Source organism: Sus scrofa, chromosome 8 (genome assembly GCF_054392235.1).
Source record: "Sus scrofa isolate SSC_HxYL_T2T_F1_AM1 chromosome 8, Sscrofa_HxYL_maternal_Yorkshire_Landrace_v2.0, whole genome shotgun sequence".
Taxonomy (NCBI): Eukaryota; Metazoa; Chordata; class Mammalia; order Artiodactyla; family Suidae; genus Sus; species Sus scrofa.
Genome location: NC_139390.1, coordinates 88758403 through 88777370, shown reverse-complemented (window position 1 = coordinate 88777370; position 18968 = coordinate 88758403). Strand labels below are relative to the sequence as shown.

General features: G+C 41.4%; 1 protein-coding gene and 1 long non-coding RNA gene across 7 annotated transcripts in view; one reads left to right on the top strand and one right to left on the bottom strand.

The window, feature by feature from the left end:
* Nucleotides 1-10816, top strand: part of LOC102167732 (uncharacterized) — a 69993-nt gene extending 59177 nt beyond the window's left edge. For both annotated transcript variants that reach the window (XR_014812847.1, XR_014812846.1), the window contains 3 exons: nt 3782-3914; nt 7357-7688; nt 10535-10816. This is a non-coding gene — a long non-coding RNA (uncharacterized LOC102167732). The remainder of the gene's footprint in view (nt 1-3781; nt 3915-7356; nt 7689-10534) is intronic.
* The window catches only part of SLC10A7 (solute carrier family 10 member 7), a 240663-nt gene that overhangs the window by 37982 nt on the left and 183713 nt on the right, over nt 1-18968 (bottom strand). For 2 of the 5 annotated variants that reach the window (XM_021100285.2, NM_001137640.1), the window contains 3 exons: nt 10959-11042; nt 2559-2724; nt 1560-1611 (listed from right to left, as the gene is read on the bottom strand). In XM_021100285.2, the coding sequence (XP_020955944.1) occupies nt 1560-1611; nt 2559-2724; nt 10959-11042 (302 nt within the window). Of the gene's footprint in view, nt 1-199; nt 1612-2558; nt 2725-10958; nt 11043-18968 lie in introns of all 5 variants that reach the window. The other 3 variants (XR_014811826.1, XR_014811827.1, XR_014811828.1) reach the window with 3 other exon arrangements.

The following is an 18968-nucleotide window of genomic DNA, read 5'->3' as shown; positions in this document are numbered from 1 at the left end:
TCTGACTCTTGTCAAATCCCACCTCTTCCATGAAGTCTTGCTATACCACCTCTCTTTGCAAGTGCTTTCTTCTTTGAAAAACAATTTTTTTTTCTTTCTAGGGCTACACCCATGGCACATGGAGGTTCCCAGGCTAGGGGTCAAATCGGAGCTACAGTTGCCAGCCTACACCACAGCCACAGCCACTCAGGATCCAAGCTGTGTCTGCAACCTACGCCACAGCTCACGGCAATGACGGATCCTTAAGCCCCTGAGCAAGGCCAGGGATCGAACCTGCATCCTCATGGATAACAGTCAGGTTCATTACTGCTGAGCCATGATGGGAACGCTTCTTCTTTGAATTGACTACAGGTTGTGTTACCATAGAACTAAGAGAACACAGAGTTATCAGGGCATACCTCTAGTTTATAAACTCATACAGGATCAGAATCATTCTTTGTGGTGTTCACTCTGGTAACTTTGTCTTATCAAAAGTTTAGGTAACACCTATTGAATGCTGAATACTGGTGGAAGAAGCTGCCTCAGAGGTGACTTTAAGAGCCTTTAAGAACAGGAAAGATGCACTAGGAGATGGAGACCAATTCTGACACGGGGCAAGCCTAAGCAAGGGAGAGAAATGACAATGCTTGAGGTTCCTCTGGGAACAGCAAAGATTTCACCTCAACCTAAAGCTTCAATAGTGTGAACGCTAGTAGTGGTTCACTTAGCTCCCAAATGAAACTCATTCTGCAGGCACCAGATGGCTGCTGAAGGATCTCTGAACAAGAGAGCCATTATCAGAACTCTTGAGTTATTGAAAGTGGTATGAAATGCATAAGAAAAGTTTAGTCTGGGAGTTCCCTTGTGGCACAGTGGGTTAAGGATCCAGTGTTGTCACTGCAGCGAGTTAAGTTGCTGTTGTGGCACAGGTTCGATTCCTGGCCTGGAAACTTCCACATGCCATGGGCTCAGCCAAAAAAGAAGAAAAGAATAAAAAAGAAAAGTTCAGACTGGCCATGAAGATAGCAAAGCTATCCAAGGCACTAGTCTAGGGGGAAAGAGGTAATGAGATCCTGAATGAGGCAAGTGGCTTTGGAAGCACAAGAAATATTACAGAAGTAGGATCGAGACATTTAAAAAATAATAATGTGAAGGATTCCAGTCTGAGTAACTCCATGGATGGTATTTCCATTAAAAAATAAGAGACAAAGAGAAAGTCATGGGGAAAAGGATTAATTCCATTTTGGAATATTTGGAGTCTGAGGTCTTGCTAAGACAGTTGGGTGAAGATATTCAAATGGTAAGTGATAAACAGTGCTGGAGCTCCAGAGAAACCTAGGAATGGAAGGTCTAGGCTTCACCAGCAGGAAGCTGAGAGCCAGCAGAAGAGAAATGTGAGTGACAAAACAAGGGCGGAGAGCAGATCCTTGGGTCAGGTCTACAATTTAAGGGTGGCAGGAGTGGGGTGGACTGGTCAGGAGATAGGAGCCCGACCGGAAGAGTGTAGGAGCCTAGCAACCAAGTAAAGAACACAACTCATCATTTAGGAAACTAACAACAAGAGGTACCAAATCACTTACCTTGTTGAAAAGATGAAGGTTAAAAGCATAAAACTCAGCTGAATAGAGCATACTGAAGAAAAAAAAGAATGAATCTAAATTAGCACTGTAAAAGCAGAATCTGCAGCATACTGATGGCTATGCTTAGTTTTATCTGAAACTTATGGGAACTCAGAAAAACAAACATACGAATAAGCCAAACACACAAACATTGCTAAATTGACAGAATCCTTTAAACTAGTGGGACTCAACTAGTTCTTATAGAACATATCCCCAGATAGAGCTATGATATTTGCTACTCAGGGCAACTCTAAAACCCTCTGATTTAAAATTTGGTGATTTAATTTGTTCCATTTAGGAAGAGCTGGTTTACGCTATGAACAATAGCGAACTACATCAATACAGTGGCATATGTGATGTACTTTGGAATAACTCATGTTGATTTTAACAACCAAAGATTCTTTGATATTACAATTACCAAAAGTTGTCTTTGGTATTACAGGGTAAACAGAACAAAAGGAGAGTTTTTGAGCCTAACAGTTACTTGCAACTCATAGCTTGCTGCTTCTTCAAATGAAATATCACTTTGGGTATATCTTAATAGAAAAAATTATGTAAGTGGTCACGTTTTAACCAATGCAGCCAATTACTCTATTATAAAGTAACAGTACCACTGATTATAAAGCCTACTTTTAATTTGCAGTGAAGGGTAAGATTAGCTTAAAGTTACAGTAAGGTAAATTGATGAAAAAGTGCTCATCTTAACATTTGAATATGACAGATATTATGGCTGCATAATCTATTGTAAATCAGACATAAAAAATAAAGGGGGTTAAGTCAGAACCAGTATCTTTTTAAAGAACAGATACATGTGATAAAGTCCCTGAGTCCATACACACAATACAGAACAAAGTCATCCTTTCCAACCAAATTGACATTGGCAGTGACCTCAGGGAACACAAAGGGCTCTGCTCTGAGGCACCTGAGGAGAAAGCCAGGATGCCCCACCTTCCAACTTACTTGTGAAGAGGATGAGAATAAGGCTGAATTTATCCAGGTCAAAATTTGGGTTCGAGAACGTGTCACAGAAGGTTGTGTAGATGATCATGAGGAGCACGCTGCTGCTGACAGCACCAAAAGGAGGTTTCCTTCTTTCAAGCCAATCCTTGATGTACCTCCGGACAATCTGAAACAGAGACCAACAGGTTGCCTCCTTTCAGAGACGGAGGGAGTTGCACGGGGCAGCCCAAAGTGATTCTGACAGCAGAAAGACATCAAGGCAAGAGCATCATTTGGATGATGGCCACAGAGGATTTCAAAGCCTCCCCGCCACGCCACGCTTCTTCTGGGGAATGTAACATTTGTAGTGCAACCTCCACTGGTGTCCATAATGAGAGTATATTTTCAACTGCATTCAAATCCACCCTTAATCATGCCAAATGCTCTTTGCTAGCTGTCACTGAGACGTGCCCATTAAGCCTCCCCAAAGTTTATCTCCTCTGCTGCTCCTAATGGATGTGTGTAATTATCACAGTCCCCTTTGCCTCAACAGACAATTCCAAGTGCAACTTTGGGAATCTTAAAAATCTGACATCTTCAAGAATTTCAAGACGGTAGATAATCGAAAGTGATCCATGGAACATATGAATATTTAAAATGCTAGCAATGCACCAGAAGTTTTTAATTAAATTATAACTCATGCTTGAAAAGCAAAAGTGCATGTGTTGTGGGAGTTTAAATAATTCAAACTCTGACTATCTGGAGTTTTTGTGAATCCAAAGACAAATGCCATTTGCATGCTTTTAGAATTCCAGAATTTACACTTAAAAATGAATCAACCTGTCCTAACTTTCCTCCAAAAGGCTGGGTGAAATACGAAGTCATATTTGGCAGTCCCCTCTTATTTTAAAGTCAAACCAGAGATATCAAATTGGGACAGCCTGAATATTGGTGCAAACTTCAAGTTTGTATATAAAAGTGAACCACTCTATTTAAAACCTTTTGGCTTTTGAAAGAAGCTGAACAAACCCGATAATGAGGACTAGAGTTGAGACACATTAAGTTTTGAGTCACTCATTATCCTGCATAATTGAACATGAGATTTCACAACAGGCTGAATTACCATGATCCATTAGCAATAATGAGGTCAGGGAACTTTGTCTGACAAGGCTGATGGGGTTCTGTCATCTTCTACTCTGTCACTAAAAAAGCCCTAATTCACAACGGGGCATATGCCTTCACAGATACTCAAGAACAAATAAATGACTCTCCAGAGAACCTGTGGACAAACGGCTATTGGATCAACTTCCTCCGGCCTCAAGGACGCAGTAAGTGAAATAAGCAATGGAACAGGGAGCCCCGGCAGAGAGCAGACCGGTGGGTACAAGGTGCAGCACCTTGAAGGTTGGGAGCGGTGTGGGAGGAGAAAGAGGGTTTTAAATAGTGGACAGATTTTTTTTTAAAGTCGATCTTGTAATTAAACTGACAGCTGGATCTATTTTAAAAAAATCATGTTTTGTTTTGTTTTTGTAGAAGTGATCCCAAGCCACAGTAATTTATCTAGTGTTGATTTCCATCTTTAAGTTAGAATGTAGTGAGGCATAGAGAAAGGAGCGCAGTTTTGTCACACAGAGTTACGGACTGATGTATCAGGACACACATTTTGGTGCCCGAGGGACCCAGAGGGCCCCATGTTCAGATGTCACCATGGGGATAGCTGCCTAAAAGAAGGCTATGGAGACTTCACTTAAAAGTCATTCAAAGGTCATTTCATAATCTATTGTTTCTGGTAGTGTCAAAGCTGGTAATTGCCCCAACGTAATGCAACTCAGCTTCTTTAGGAAATAAAATAAATGGAAATTACATGGAGTTACTGAAATTGATACTGTCCTCCAAGGTTTTTTTTTTTTTTTTTTTTTTTTAATATACGATAGTTAAAAACACAAGAGGTCCTCTCTCTGCAACAGGTTATAGAATGTATGGTCCCAATTCCAAGGTAAAAGCATCTTCGCGGCCACCACTGACCGCTCTGACAAAGTACACAAATACATATGAATGAGGTGGAACTCGAAAGTCAAAGCCATTTTAAAAACCAAGACAAATCTCTAATCGTTCATCACCTTTATAAGCTGTAATTTGACTTAGTCAACCTAATTACCTTTCTTCACCACAAAATACTCAGTCTCATAGTATATTCTTTCAAAATGGCAAGAAAGACAGGCTCCAAGTCCCGCATCCTTTTAGCCAAAGTGCCTTTCTTCTAAACACATGAGCGTATAAATGCTGGATACTTACTAAAGAAAACAACTAGAGGAGTTCCTGCTGTGGCACCGTGGGTTAAGGATCCGGCGTTGCCATAGCTGTGGCGCAGGTCATAGCTGCGTCTCGGATTTGATCCCTGGCCTGGGAACTTCCATATGCCTCGGGCGCAGCAGAAAAAGAAAAGGAAAAAAAAAAAAAAGAAAAAAAAAAAGCAACCAGAAAGTTAGAAACTGGACAGACTTCTAAGTGAAATAATAACCCTAGGGGAAACCAGATTGTCTTTCACTGTTTTCAGCCTCACAGTGATATCTGTCTGTGCTTTTACACCTTGCCTGCCTCCATAGGGCTTTTCCAGCTTCTAAAATCAAACTCACAAAACACCAGCTTTTGCACTATGTAGCTACAAAAGTGTTAAAATATTTCATCAACTACTGAGTGAAGTCATGTTGATATGCCTCAAATATGCTCTTTGGATGTAAACTCCAGGAATCCTCTCTTCTCTAATACTTTTGACACAATCATTCTCCACTTGTCAAGAATTCATGTCATTTAAAAATCCTTCAAACCTCTTTGGCTTATACAAATGTTTAATAACCTTATAGGAAACAAGACCTCCTTAGAGACAGATCAACACAACCTGATAGAAACCCTTCAGAAGTCTCTCTTGGGGGGAAAAAGTCAAGATGAGGTGGGAAAACACATTCTGGTGGGGTGGCCAGTTGTAGCTTTCTTCAGAATCTATACTAACTATTCACTTGCTCACAGAAACTCATGCATTCAAAATTAAAGGACAGATCCTCATTAATTTGTTTGCTTTTCCCTATGGAAAGAGAAGGAAATCTTCCTATGCAAGATTTTTTTTTTTTTGGACTGTCTTACCTTCTACATTTTGATTTTCTTTATGTTAAATTAAGCACCAGGTAAACTGAACCCCTGTATTTCTAATAAGTTGAGCCAAATGTCAAAGACTGCATAACCTCCAAGCTGAACCCCTGGAAAAATAACACCTCTTGGGTGAAGAAGGTTGATATGCAGAAGTAAGTGAGAAGTGTAACAGCCATCATTTTAGTTTTCTTCATTTTATTTTTCACGGTATTTTCTTGCATTTTTCTTTCTACTTTGTCTTTACATTTATAAATTGATTTTGGAGTGGGGATATGTGATGGCTAATTTTTCATGTTAAGTCTGAATTTTAAAAGTTATTTTTCTTCAGGTGGCTTTAGATTGTTTCATTTTTTAAAGATTTTTGTGTGTTTAATTTTTTTAAAATTTTATACAGTTTTAAAAAGTTATTTTCCATTTATAGTTATTACAAAATACTGGCTATATTCCTTGTGTTGTAAAATAGACCTTGAGTCTATCTTACACCCAATAGTTTGTACCTCCCACTCCCACACCCCATCTTGTCCCCCCCTCCACTGGTAGCCACTAACTTGTTCTCTGTATCTGCGTCTGCTTCTTTTTTGTTATCTTCAATTCTTATGCTTTAGCCCACTGAATCCATACAACATTTTCATAAAGTGTTGTGTTTCTTTATTAATATTCTGTTGAAATGTATAGTCAGGGATACAATAGCAAATGCAATTACACAACACATTTCTTAATTTTTTATGACATATTGAGTGCCTACGAAATAATCTGTATGCTTTCTTAAAAACTATAAACAATAATAACAAATGGATAGAAGAAGCATCCATCATATGCTTCACTCTTTGAAAATTCTTCCCCTCTATTATTTACTTCCCTTCTCATGAGCCAGGTCGTGCAGATATTATTCGGCTCAGTTACAGTTGAAAACAAACGCACAGAGAGCCCAAACCACTTGCATAAAATGTTAAAAAGCTATGCAGGTGGATGAGTAGGAACCTGACCTCTGTCTCCTGAGGGACAAGAGCACAGGGGTTCAAGGTACACACTTTGCAGCTTCTTACTTTGTGATTTGGGGCAAATTCCTTCACTCTCCTGTGCCTCATCTATAAAAGGGATATAATAGTAATTGTTGTGAGGATTAAATAATTGAATCAATATAAAATGCTTTAGAACCAGGGACTGTATGTGGTAAATAATGGCTATCCCTATTTTCAGGTCCCAGTTTGGGGATGTTTCTAGCACGGCGCTGTTTGCCAATATATTCCACTGCGTAATGTAACAGCCTCTCATCTCTCAAAGCAATTTGAGCGCAGCAATGAAAACAGTTTTGATCTAATACAATTTTATAAGTGCAAAATTTTACTAGCATTAATAACATTAACTTCAGCTTTAACAGGAGATTATTTAATATGAAAAGCCAATCTCAAACTGTGAAACATATCACTAGTGAAAGAATAGAAAATGCATTAGTGATAAAATGGTTTTTTTTTTAAATGATCAATTTATTGAAAGAAAAGTGGGGTTTAGTGTGCTGTTTTCAAAAATTCTATTTCATTAACATTCATTCAGCAATCTCTTAAATGTAATGCATAATATAAGTATTTGTCACAAGCACTTAGATGTACTGAAGGCTTCATCGGAAAAGGAGAAGAAATATTACAATAACACATATTTTATTTTTTTTTAGAATTGTCGGAAACAGCAACTCCCAACCACCTATGGAAAGACTAAACTCATCTCATAGATTCACAGCATCTTCAGGCTGAAAGCTATTAAACTCCTGGTGCAACAAATGAGCCTGGAAGTCACATGTATGGCCAGGCAGTGGCAAAGGCCAAACTAGACCTCATGTCACATCACAGCTAGTCAATAATGATTTCAACCAAAAAGAAATTACTGTCTGGAGAAAACAGAAATAAAATAAAATCCACTCTCAGATGGAGGATAATATGAGAAAAAGAATGTATATAAATGTATAACTGGGTCACTTTGCTGTATAGCGGAAATTGATAGAACATTGTAAGTCAACTATAAATTTTTTTTAAATCCACACTTAAAAATATAAATTAAAAAATAGGATGATAAAGTTATATCATCACTGAACGATTAAGGAAAATATTTTCAACTCACCCTTCCTAGTCTTTTTTCCTCTCTAGTTCCCACTGTTTATTTTAAAGATAATAATAAAAATCTCATTTAAAAAATGCATATAAAAATCTATGGAAATGTTTATTTTCATAACATGGCACCTCTGGTCACCATGAAGAAACGGGGCTCCCTGGTCAGGAGGAATCTAGCTCCTCTGCAGTTGTCCACTGAGCATTTCCAACGAGGTTCTCAAAGACCTCGGGACAAAGGTTAGGTTTGTCCATCAATTATCAATAAGCAGAGAGAGAAAGAGCAGACAGGGTCCCTGGTCTCACAGAGCTCACGTTTGAGGAGATAAATAAAAAGCAAAACCAAGTAAATGAGAAGCAGATAAGGACCCATACCAGGTAGAGGTTTAAACTGGATAAAATGCTAGTGACAGAGTAAGTAGCCTCCGGAGGAGGGGTGAGCAAAGTCTCTCTGTGGAGGTGACAGATGAGAAGGTGTTCCAAACAGAAGGAGCAGCCAGTGCAAAGGTTCCAGGGCAGGACCGAGGCTGGGACGTTTTAGAAACAGAAGCAAAGTCAGGGAGACCCGAGGGTGACAGGCAAGTGGGAGAGTTGGGGGAGTAAAGGGGACCTGAAAATTGAGGGCAGGGTGTGATAATCCCGTAAGGAAGCAGAGGATGATGTCTGGGAAGCATCAAATGACATTTCAAATTTGGGGTCATGAATTTTAAACAAAAGGAGAAGGTTTCTCTCTATAGGGAAAATGGCAGTCAGGGCTTCTCGAGGATAATTCTGTTTTCTTCAGCCCACATTTTTATAAAGCTCACACCCAACTCCTGAGTATGCCATTAAACTGACACGATAGACTCTCTACTTCCAGGAAGCTCACAGGCAAATGACAGTCTCTCCTGATAAATACAATGAATGAGGTAAAGTGGGGAGAAGTGGTCCAAACTGAATATTTGGAAAGAGATTTACTGTAAGTTTTTTTTTTTTTTCTTTTTAGGGCTGTACCTGCGGCATATGGAAGATCCCAGGCTAGAGGTCAAATCAGAATGGTAGCCACCAGCCTAACACCACAACCACAGCAACTCAGGATCCAAGCCACATCTGCAACCTATACCACAGCTCAGGGCAACGCTGGGTCCTTAACCCACTGAGCGAGGCCAGGGATCGAACCTGCATCCTCATGGCTACTAGTCAGATTCGTTTCCACTAAGCCACGACAGGAACTCCCTATTTTAAGTTTTTAATTAGTGTCCTTAAATCTGACCTCAATAGCTTTTAGAGTCCTTTTACTTTGTAAGCATTGTGAATGCTAATAAATCCTGTTAATTTTTTTTATTATGAACGAAATGAATGTGATTCCTGTACTCATGAAGTCTGCCATCCAGTGGGGGAGACAAAGTTAGGAAACAAACAAAAGATAAAGGCCAAGAAAGGACTCAAATGAGGGGCTACAGGAAGAATAAAAGGGAAGCATCCTTCAGATAGGTGCTTCAAAGAAGCTATGAATAAGGAGTCCAGTGAACAATGAGTTGGGGTGGGAGGGTGGGCAGAAAGATGTTCTAAACAGAAAAGTTAAGCAGGAATTGAGAAAAAGCCAGGGAAAATGAGAGTTTCAGAAATGTGGTCAAGAGGTTAGAGAGGAAGGCACCATGAGATTTAATAGGAATACCTGTTATGTGAGCAGCACTGTGGGATAAGTTTTTAAGAACCATTCTGTATTTAAATGACATTCTTTGAGTGCTTTTAACCCCCCCACCTCACATTTAGTCCCTTTTCTAAGAATAAAATTAAAATAATAATGAAAATAGTGATAGTGCATGTGCAATGGATGCTGTGGTGTGCCCGGATCCATCTTTTCATGCTTATTCCCACACCTGCAGGGTGTGTTGACCGACTGAAAGATCTCAGCTGAGTTTCGCTCTGGGAGCTGCTGCTAAGTGAGCCCACTCGGCCAAGGTCATGCATCTCCTGGCACTTGTGTCTTAGGACAGCTCAAGGCCTTGCTGGGACTGCACCACGACTCAACCCCTCCCTCACCTCCAGCCTACTTCTCTCACTCTCCCAGGTGTTGATCCCAAAGGTTCTCCCCCATGCAGCTTCCTGCATGGAACCCTCTGTCTCAGAGTTGATTTTCCAGAGAAGCTAAGATAGCAAGTAAATTTTACATGCCTATACATACATTTTTTTTTTTTATAGTTAACACCTCAAAGAGTTGCTTCCTGTATTGACAGGGAATTTGAAAATGATGATAAAAGAAACTATAGAGCACTTACCTATGCCAGGCTCTGTGAGGACAACAACTTTATATGCACCATATTTCATCTGACCCTCACAACAACCCTTTAAGATAGGTCCTAGTATACAATTGATAAATTATGAAGCAGGAGCTAGGGAGATTAAACGACTTGCCCAAGGTCACAGAGCAAATAAAAGGCAGAACTAAGAACTAGAGTCTAGTTGCTCTTAATCCAACATCTGTGCTCTTCGCCATCATAATATGTTATTTTACTAAGATTCACTCATTTTAGCCGTACGTTAAATTCTGTGCTTTGTTACTGTGGCTACCTGTGATTTTAAAACTCAACAATCTTGTTTTTAAATCTGTGTGCTTATAATTGAATTACATGCTCATTATCGACCTATTCTAAGAAGTTAAGAATTTCTTCTATTAATTCAGTCAGAATGATAAAGAAAACTAAATTTTCTAAGATCTAATTTCATGAGCTAATTGAATGAACTGTTAATTTTTATCAATTACAGGATCACAAATATGATCCCTGTTGGTGGAGGAGTCTAAGAAGAAGCCAGTCAAATACAGATGCTTGTTCCCCAAATGGTCACAAATGCTGAGTTCTTACTGGAAGCTACAGATGACATCAGCTAATGATTTGCCAGATATTTTCAAGCAAGCTCCACAGCTACAAAGAAGGGATGATAAATTGTAAAAAATCAAGATTCTGTGCAGGTGTCCTTCTTCATAGCTACATGCAAAACAGATATTAACTTAAAAAATAAAAGATGAGAGTGTTGTGATTGAGGAAACCTTGTATTTCACAGTCTTAGATTTTCATTTAACCATCTCTTCCTCTGCCTAGCTTTTCTCTCAAATGTCCTGATATTACATAAGAATTCACACTTTGCCCTATTAAAAAAAAAAAAGAGCAGATAGAATTGGAGACCTTACCTGTCCAATAATGAGAGGAACCACAACAGTCATAAAAAGCTGAGAAAAAATAGATGTAAAAGGCACAGAAGAGGATGAGCCAAGCTGCAAAATAAGAATATAAAAGGAATTAGAATTACAGGGCATAAGTTATTGATAAAGCTGTTAACTAAACAGTGCAATAAATGAATTATCTCACTTGCACCAAAAACTTGGTAGCTATATCCAAAGATCAAGTGAAGTAACTTCTAATTTTCTAAAGGTAACACAAAATAGACTGAGGAGTTTAACATATAATTTTTATTGGGAGACTAAGATCGAAGAAAAAATATCTATTGTTTTGCAATTAACTTAAATTGCTTCTTATGAAATACATTTCTGAATTGTAGAGTCATTCTGTGTTCATACTGTTCATACTCATATGGCATGATATTTCATCTGTAATTATAGTTTAAGTGATTTCTATTTCACCTGTCTGCAGGTGCCTAGAACAAACCAGTATGTCTCATTATTTCATCATCAAGATAATATTTTTATTTATGTACGTGAAATAGTTTCTAAGTTTCCCACTCCTCCAAAACGAAGGCAATGAATCTCATATCCTTTAAAATTTATTTGTGCACAGAATCTAGGAAATAAATCCTGATGTAGAACTTCATTTTTTGACTTAAAATTTCAATATACCGCTCCTAAATTGATATGTCTTAACACTGTTCGTAATTCCTATTTTTGCTGCTCATTTTTGGTTCTGTCTTTGCTAATGACTGCAGTCTCAGCTTCATAAAGATGCTACTGTCAGCAGCACAAGGTAGTGTTTATCTGTCAACACAAGCACACACTCACAGTAACCTCAACTGCCAAGATTTGCTACCTTTCTATTAATTTCTAATGTTTTTTTCAAAACCTCCCTTGTGGACAAACACTAGTCTGTTCCATAGATGTTTATCTCTTTTATGAGTCTCTTCTGCAAGTGGAAATTCTCCCAAACCATCAATGGTGATCTCTCTGGCCTTTAGACCTGGCTTTCACCTTTCCCCTGCAGACCAAACCTCAATTTTTATATTTACCTAAGCTGAAGTTAAGCTTGGAAATGATCTTTTGGAAAGTTATTTTTTGTGAAAGTTGTTGAGGCAGTAATGTTGGAGGGCATAGAACATTAAAGAAAACATCAAATATGTAGATAAATGAAGTAGATAGCCCAGAAGAAAATGATGTGGGACCAGTGTTTTCACTGATTTTTGATATCTGCATGAACTAGTTTACCAAAAACTTTTCAACACCCTGGTGTATTTTATAAAACTCTGTCCCCCAGCCTTGGCCCCAGCCTCTATGCACTCAAAAAGCCAAGAGTGTATGTCCTGTCCAGCAGGATCCTGCGTTCACTTAACACTGCCTTCAACACTGGCCACTGGCCATCAGTTTAACTCACAAAGAGTGTAGCCTCCAGCCTGTTCTTCCAGAACCAATATAAACTAAAGAAATGAGGCAAGACAAGCAGAAATGTGAACCTGCTACAGAACACAGAGGCTCTGTGGTGTGTTAAATGTCACACGGCTGGTAGATGTTTCTTTTTAGGCAAAGCCAAAGTACTAAAAGCTAATGACTACGTCCTATTTCACAGCAACTCTGTCCTTGAAGTCAAGGTATTTAACAAGTATCTTAACCCTATGGAGGTTCTAGGGCAAGGACTGAAATGAGGAAAAATGTATTTAACAAAGAAATGGAACCACTGGATAAACAGAAAAATAAACTTTAAAGAACAAAGTTTTCAAGTTCAAAAGCATTCAGCTCAAGGCTGTATCTGCAAGGCTCATAATGTTTGGAGGTGGGCAGCAGGGCTCAGGGTGATAACCTTCAAGTAAAAAGTCTCAATTCTTGCCTGGAATCTTATGGGTGATCTCACCTATCTCTGGTCCTCTTTCGATCCCAACCTTATTAAGTTATTTAATGCATTTTTTTTACATGTTTTCATGAATAACCACACGAAGCTACATTCGCTCTATTAGCCTAGCACTTAGTCCAGGAACTGGCCCGGAGAATATGTCTGCAGATGCAAAAACCTCTGCAGAATGAACACATGAAATAATCTGTAAAGATGGGGTGTTTTTAATTTTCTGTCTTTCTTAGGGCCGCACCCTCCCGGCACATGGAGGTTCCCAGGCCAGAAGTCTAATCAGAGATGGTGCTGCCGGCCTAAACCAGAGCCACAGCAACGCCAGATCCGAGCCACGTCTACTACCTACACCACAGCTCATGGCAACGCCAGATCCTTAACGTACTGATCGGGGCCAGGGATCGAACCTGCAACCTTATGGTTTCTAGTCAGATTCGTTACCCACTGAGCCACAACGGGAACTCCGATTAAAGGGACAAAGTCTTACCCCAAATCATATCCCTGTTTTTTTCAAAAGGGAAAAATCTCTTATCGCGTAGCATTACAAAATCAGTTGGTTTTTTCCCCCCACTGCTTGTTTATCACTAATTCTGTCCCTGAAACAAAGGACACCAATACACCACAAGAACTAAGTTAAGCAAGGACAAACTCGCACACATGCACGCATGTGTAAACAGCGCGCCCGCGTGGCGGGGCGGGTTCACTCCCTTGGTTCTCCTGAGCCTCAGCAACTCCTTGATGATTCCCCACAGGGGAGGACCTAAAATTGATGGGATACTAGCCCTACAAGAGACTTGTAGTCCTATCTGCCCTTTTTAAAGATTGAAAACTGAGGTCCAGAGAGAAACAGGTTGTGATGAACATGTCTAATACCTGCGTTATGATGTGAAACTGGCCGTGCTTCTCAAACACAGGCAGGCAACTCTTAAGCCAAATTTGCTGTGATAGGTCGGATCCACACTGGGGCAGCTTGTTAGTTTAACCATAAAGTAGTATTGCAGAGCAATAAACTCAGAGCAAATGGAGAGAAAAGGTAAAACGTGATTTCATGTATCAAGTCCATTCTGGGGGTTCTTTTAGTCTCAATTCAATCTAAAAGCGAAGTGGAGGAAAACCCACTTCAACTTTGGTGTTTAAGACTATCATGTGTGTTACTTTCTAGATCCATCATATAACAGGCCACTCACATGTTCAGGGCTTGGAAGTCTCTTGTTCCTAGAAGACAGTGGAAAGGGCTGTGGGGCGAGAAGGAGGGAGGGACATTGTCCATGATCTGCAAGGTCCCTTAGCCCTCGAAAACACCCGTGATTTCTGATCCACCTGACTGGGAATACAGGTTAGAGAAGCCCCTCTCCGAGACTTTGTCAGATCAGAGGCCAGAGCAAGCTAGCCAGGGATGTAATTAACCATAATTACAGGAAGCCAGACTAGGTACTACGGGTGTGCTGGCAAGAAGTCCCACCGGGTGGCTCCCTTAGAAGTGACTCTGAAAGACAGGAAACCTCAGTACAGGGGTCTAATTTGGCATTAGTCCTTTCTTTTGAATAGGCCACCAGGCCTGTGGCTGTGGTCAGTGTGAAGAAGCAGAGGTCCCCTTAGGGAAGTTCCTGACCCTCTGAAGTATGGCCTTGGCATACAGAAGAAAGAAGCATGAGCATCTGCCTTGGAGAGCAAGACTGGAACATGACAAGACCCAATCATTTTGCATGCAGAGGTGATTTTAACTAAAGCAGAAGGAAATACTCTGCCTGGCCTATTTGGTTCTTCATATTTTAATAAGGAACCTCACGTAGTTTCTATTTCAGAGACCAGTGTGTTTACAAGAAGCATCAATAATCTGCGTGTTTGCATAAAGTTACAGGTTCAGGATGAGCCTGTGTCAAGCAAGTGCTCTGGGCTTCACTGAGTCACCCGGCAGCTTTTAAGTCCAATGGCTCACCCGTGCTTTAAGATACCGCGTGGGAAAGAAACAATCCAGGCATTGGCTCATTTCTTTCGGGAGTATAATGCTTTAAAGCAGAGAGCTCACAATTAGGTTGATTTGTTTAATATCATGCTGAGAAGAAATATTTCAGTGAAAATTAAATATGTGGGAATTTAAGAGCTTTGTGTTCCACCATTCAAATAGTTATTGGCACCCAGGGCACATTCTAGGCCCTGGGGATTCAGCAATGGCCAAAGTACCCAGTGGCTCCTCGCCAGGAGCTGCTTCTTTAAAGATGTGGTCTGCATGAGGGTCCACCCTCAACAAGTGCACACCCCTTTCTATGGAAGGTCTCCCCTGCTGCCCCAGCTTATAACTGGAAAAGTTCTAGTCTTTTTCTAAGAACTAGTTCAGGCATCACTTCTTTAGGAATCGTTTCCAAATCCTCCTCTCAAAATGCAAACTCGGCCGCCCCCTCTCTTGTGGCTGTGTTTCCGCGGGCCTGCTTAGAAGCCTTGGCTGTTCTTGTTCACACACCGTCTCTTCCAGGAGACTGTACGTTCCTGAAGGTCAGGGACATGGTCTTTTTCATGTTTAGATCCAGGTGCCAAGCAAAGTGACTACGTTTTCCATCTCAGGCAGTGATGTAAACACGTCAACACGCCAGAAACATTTGGAGGACTTGTTAAAACACCTATTCCTTAGCCCCTTCAGAGTTTGTTTCTGACTCAGGATCCCTGGAGGGAAGGATGAGGGGAGGATGGCGAGAATTTGCCTTTCTAACAAGGTCCCAGGTGAGCCACTGCTGCTAAACTGGGGCTCACTTTGAGAACCGCTAAGCTAGTACACAGTAGGAGCTCAAAATGTGTGTTCACCTCATGGATGACCAAACGCTAAGGTAGGAAGAGGGCTTGACATTGTTTTGTTTTGTTTTGTCTTTTTGCCATTTCTTGGGCCGCTCCCGCGGCATATGGAGGTTCCCAGGCTAGGGGTTGAAATGGAGCTGTAGCTGCCAGCCTTCGCCGGAGCCACAGCAATGCCAGATCCGAGCCGTGTCTGCGTCCTACACCACAGCTCACAGCAACGCCGGATCCTTAACCCACTGAGGAAGGCCAGGGATGGAACCTGCAAACTCATGGTTCCTAGTTGGATTCATTAACCACTGAGCCACAACGGGAACTCCTTGTTTTCTTTCCATCTTTCCAACTTCAGGTAAGTTACAACACCCTACTTATTTTACAGCCCCAGGAAAGGACCAGCAGCCTGGCCTCCCACCCAATTGGCTCCTGTAGTTACAAGGATGGTAACATTGCCTGTGCACTGCGCTACATGCTTAATGTTCTGAATAATTTAATACAGCGACCCCTTGAGGCAGGTTTCATTAGTGCCTCCATTTTCATATGAGGAAACAGGGACCCAGAACAGCTCAACAACTTGGACATGGTCACTGTGCCTAGAAAGTGACAGATCCAGAATCTCAGCCCAGAGGGTTTGCTCCACAAGCCCTCGCACTTAGTTGTTACATTCTACTGCACATTAATGACAGAAGGTACAGAGCAATGAAATGGGGGAGGGGGCAGGGTTGGAGGCCAGAGTTGGGCTCCTCTTTTCTTGTACATGTGAGGGAAAGATGAGAGACAGAGTGTGTGTATTGGGGGGTGCTGTATGGATTTGGGGAGCTAGAGGGCAGGTAGAGGCAAGAAGGGGAAAAAAGGAAAAAGGGGGTGGGAGGGAACTTGATAAGCAGTGGATGATGGTGGAGCCTTTCTCAACTGAGTTTCTGGAATTGAACCACAGGACATAGAAAATTATGTGAGTGACTCTTCTTAACTCTCTCAAGGATGGTACATAATTAGGACCAGAGTCAGTGCATCAGAAAGAAGTTAATCCAGTACACACAAGGACTACTTTAGGGGACGAGGATTTTCATTTTCTAACCTGGCAGAGAAAGGCTGAATCCGAGCAAGAATGGCTGCTGTCAATGCATTCAACCTAGAAACTTTCTTTTGGAAAGAATCCGGAGGTCCGGTCAGTGAAATTTTATGGGGCCAAACTAACCAGACTCAGAAAGATAAATAAGTAAATTCTTGATGAAGAGACACTGAAACTGTCTGTAGAATCATAGTTATCAACCTGGAGTTAGAAAACAGATGGTGCGTTCTAAATCACTCGTGTAAGTGAGCTGACCTGTAAATTGTCATTAATGCACCAGGTCCTCACTTGCTCTGCTGTGTAATCAGCCTTTTATCTCCTACCAGGGAAATCCATTAGCCACAGGCATTGCGATTATTTGTGTCTCTTCACAGCTATTAAAACATTATTGTATTAAATAATTCACCCTTGATGATCGGTCTTTGCTTTCATTAGTGCCATGTTCAGAGAAAAATAAGAATAGATATTTACAGTTTATACTATAGAGTAATGAATGTTGAATCTCTTTGGCGAGCAGGAAGACGCCACTTCATACCTATGAAGAGCAGGATGTGTCAGCTTCCGGGCCAGTCCAGCCTCCCCCCATCGCCCCCAGAGCCCAGCCCCAGGCCAGGGAAAGAAGGAGGGGACCCGCTTCGTACTGGATCTAACTTTCTGGCATGCACACACAAACCCACTCATCAATGCCTGTCCCCTACCGTCACAAAGACAGACATCCCGAGAGAAGAAGGGAGTGTCCTCCGGACTCCAGATTTCTGTCTTTCCCCAGAAACTACAGTGCAGCCTTTTTTTCACACCTGCTGTCCCTAATTTACAGGGATACAGGCTTGCTAAACTGATTACTTACACAAGGTCAGTGACTTAAATGCAGGTAAGCTGTCAGGCTCAAGGTACAAATTACTATCATTTTTATCAAAATTAAGCATACGGTTGTTAAAAAGCCATACTGATTCAGCTGCATGTAGCAAACTAAAAATGGGGTTACGGTATGGAAAGTAAGTATCTAGTGGAGGAAATGATCCTTTTTATATCTAGAGACATGGTGTTTTTCCCTCTCTGAGCAATAAAGAACAAAATGGGCTTTAAGTGATTTTTTTTTTTTAAGATGAAAAAAACATGTAGAACATTTCTTTTTTGTCACATGCGACTTGAAAACATAAGATGAAAAGATGACCTTCCAATAACTGATGGAAACTGCGTACAACCGTAGGCTCTAGGTACTCAAACCACACAGAAATTGTAGTGACATGTGCCCGATGAACTGTAAATCGGCTTATGGTCGCCCACAGAGGAGAGCTGTGGGGAGACGGTTTCCACGACTTGGCGAGCTAGAGCCAGATATACCCAGAGGCACCTCGAAACCAACTTTGCCCCCTATTCCCTGACCATGGGACTTGGTCCTGTCAACCTGAGTTTGGCTCAGGAACCACAGAGCTTGCTGTTGTCCCTTGAGCAAAGCGTTAAAGCTCCTCCAGAAGAGGGACCAGCAGGCAGGGGTGGTGGAAGGAAACAGTGGCCTTCCCATTCTAGCTGGATCACAACTTGGGGAGCAGCCGCTGGCGCTGGGGGGGCACCAAGAGGCAGGGGACGCCTGGCTGGGACAGTGCTGGGCCTGTGCTCGTCCTGAGCCCCTTCCTTTCAACTAAGTCTGCCAGGTCCCGGACCAGCAGTGGTGTTGGCCTCTCTGAGTCAGTGGTCCTTGACGGGGGAGGGGGAGTTGATCAATGTCTCCCCTAGAGCATCTGCAAATGGCTTACCAGCTGCGCCCTCTACCCCATTATTTCAGCAAGGTCTGGGGGAGCTCTGGGCGAGCATTTACTAAAGACTCCACAGACTATTTTGCTTCACAGAAGTCTCCCTGCCTGTGAAGCATCTCTGTGTGATTTACATACTCGGTCAGAAGATCAGCTGCCCTCAGGCTGGAGACTGGGAGGTGGGTCTCTGCTTGTCCAGGGCATGGGCACAGGGTGGAGGGCCTGGCTGGGTGTGGAACAGCGGGGGCAATCAAGGGGACAGTTTCTCTGCCAGTGCTTCAGGTTTTATCATCATTTTATACATCGCACGCGTGTGACCATCAGTTATGCAACCATCACTGGGAACACACTACAAAAAGTAGTCAGAGCACTATCCATGACACTAATAGGCTGTGTTCATTTTCAAGAAAAATTGAGGTGATATATGTAAAAACACTGTAAGTTTTAGGATCGAATAGCAGTATTTCAGGAAGTTTCACTGTGCTTGCTGTCAGCCATGGTAAATGTTGCATTCACTCACACACAAG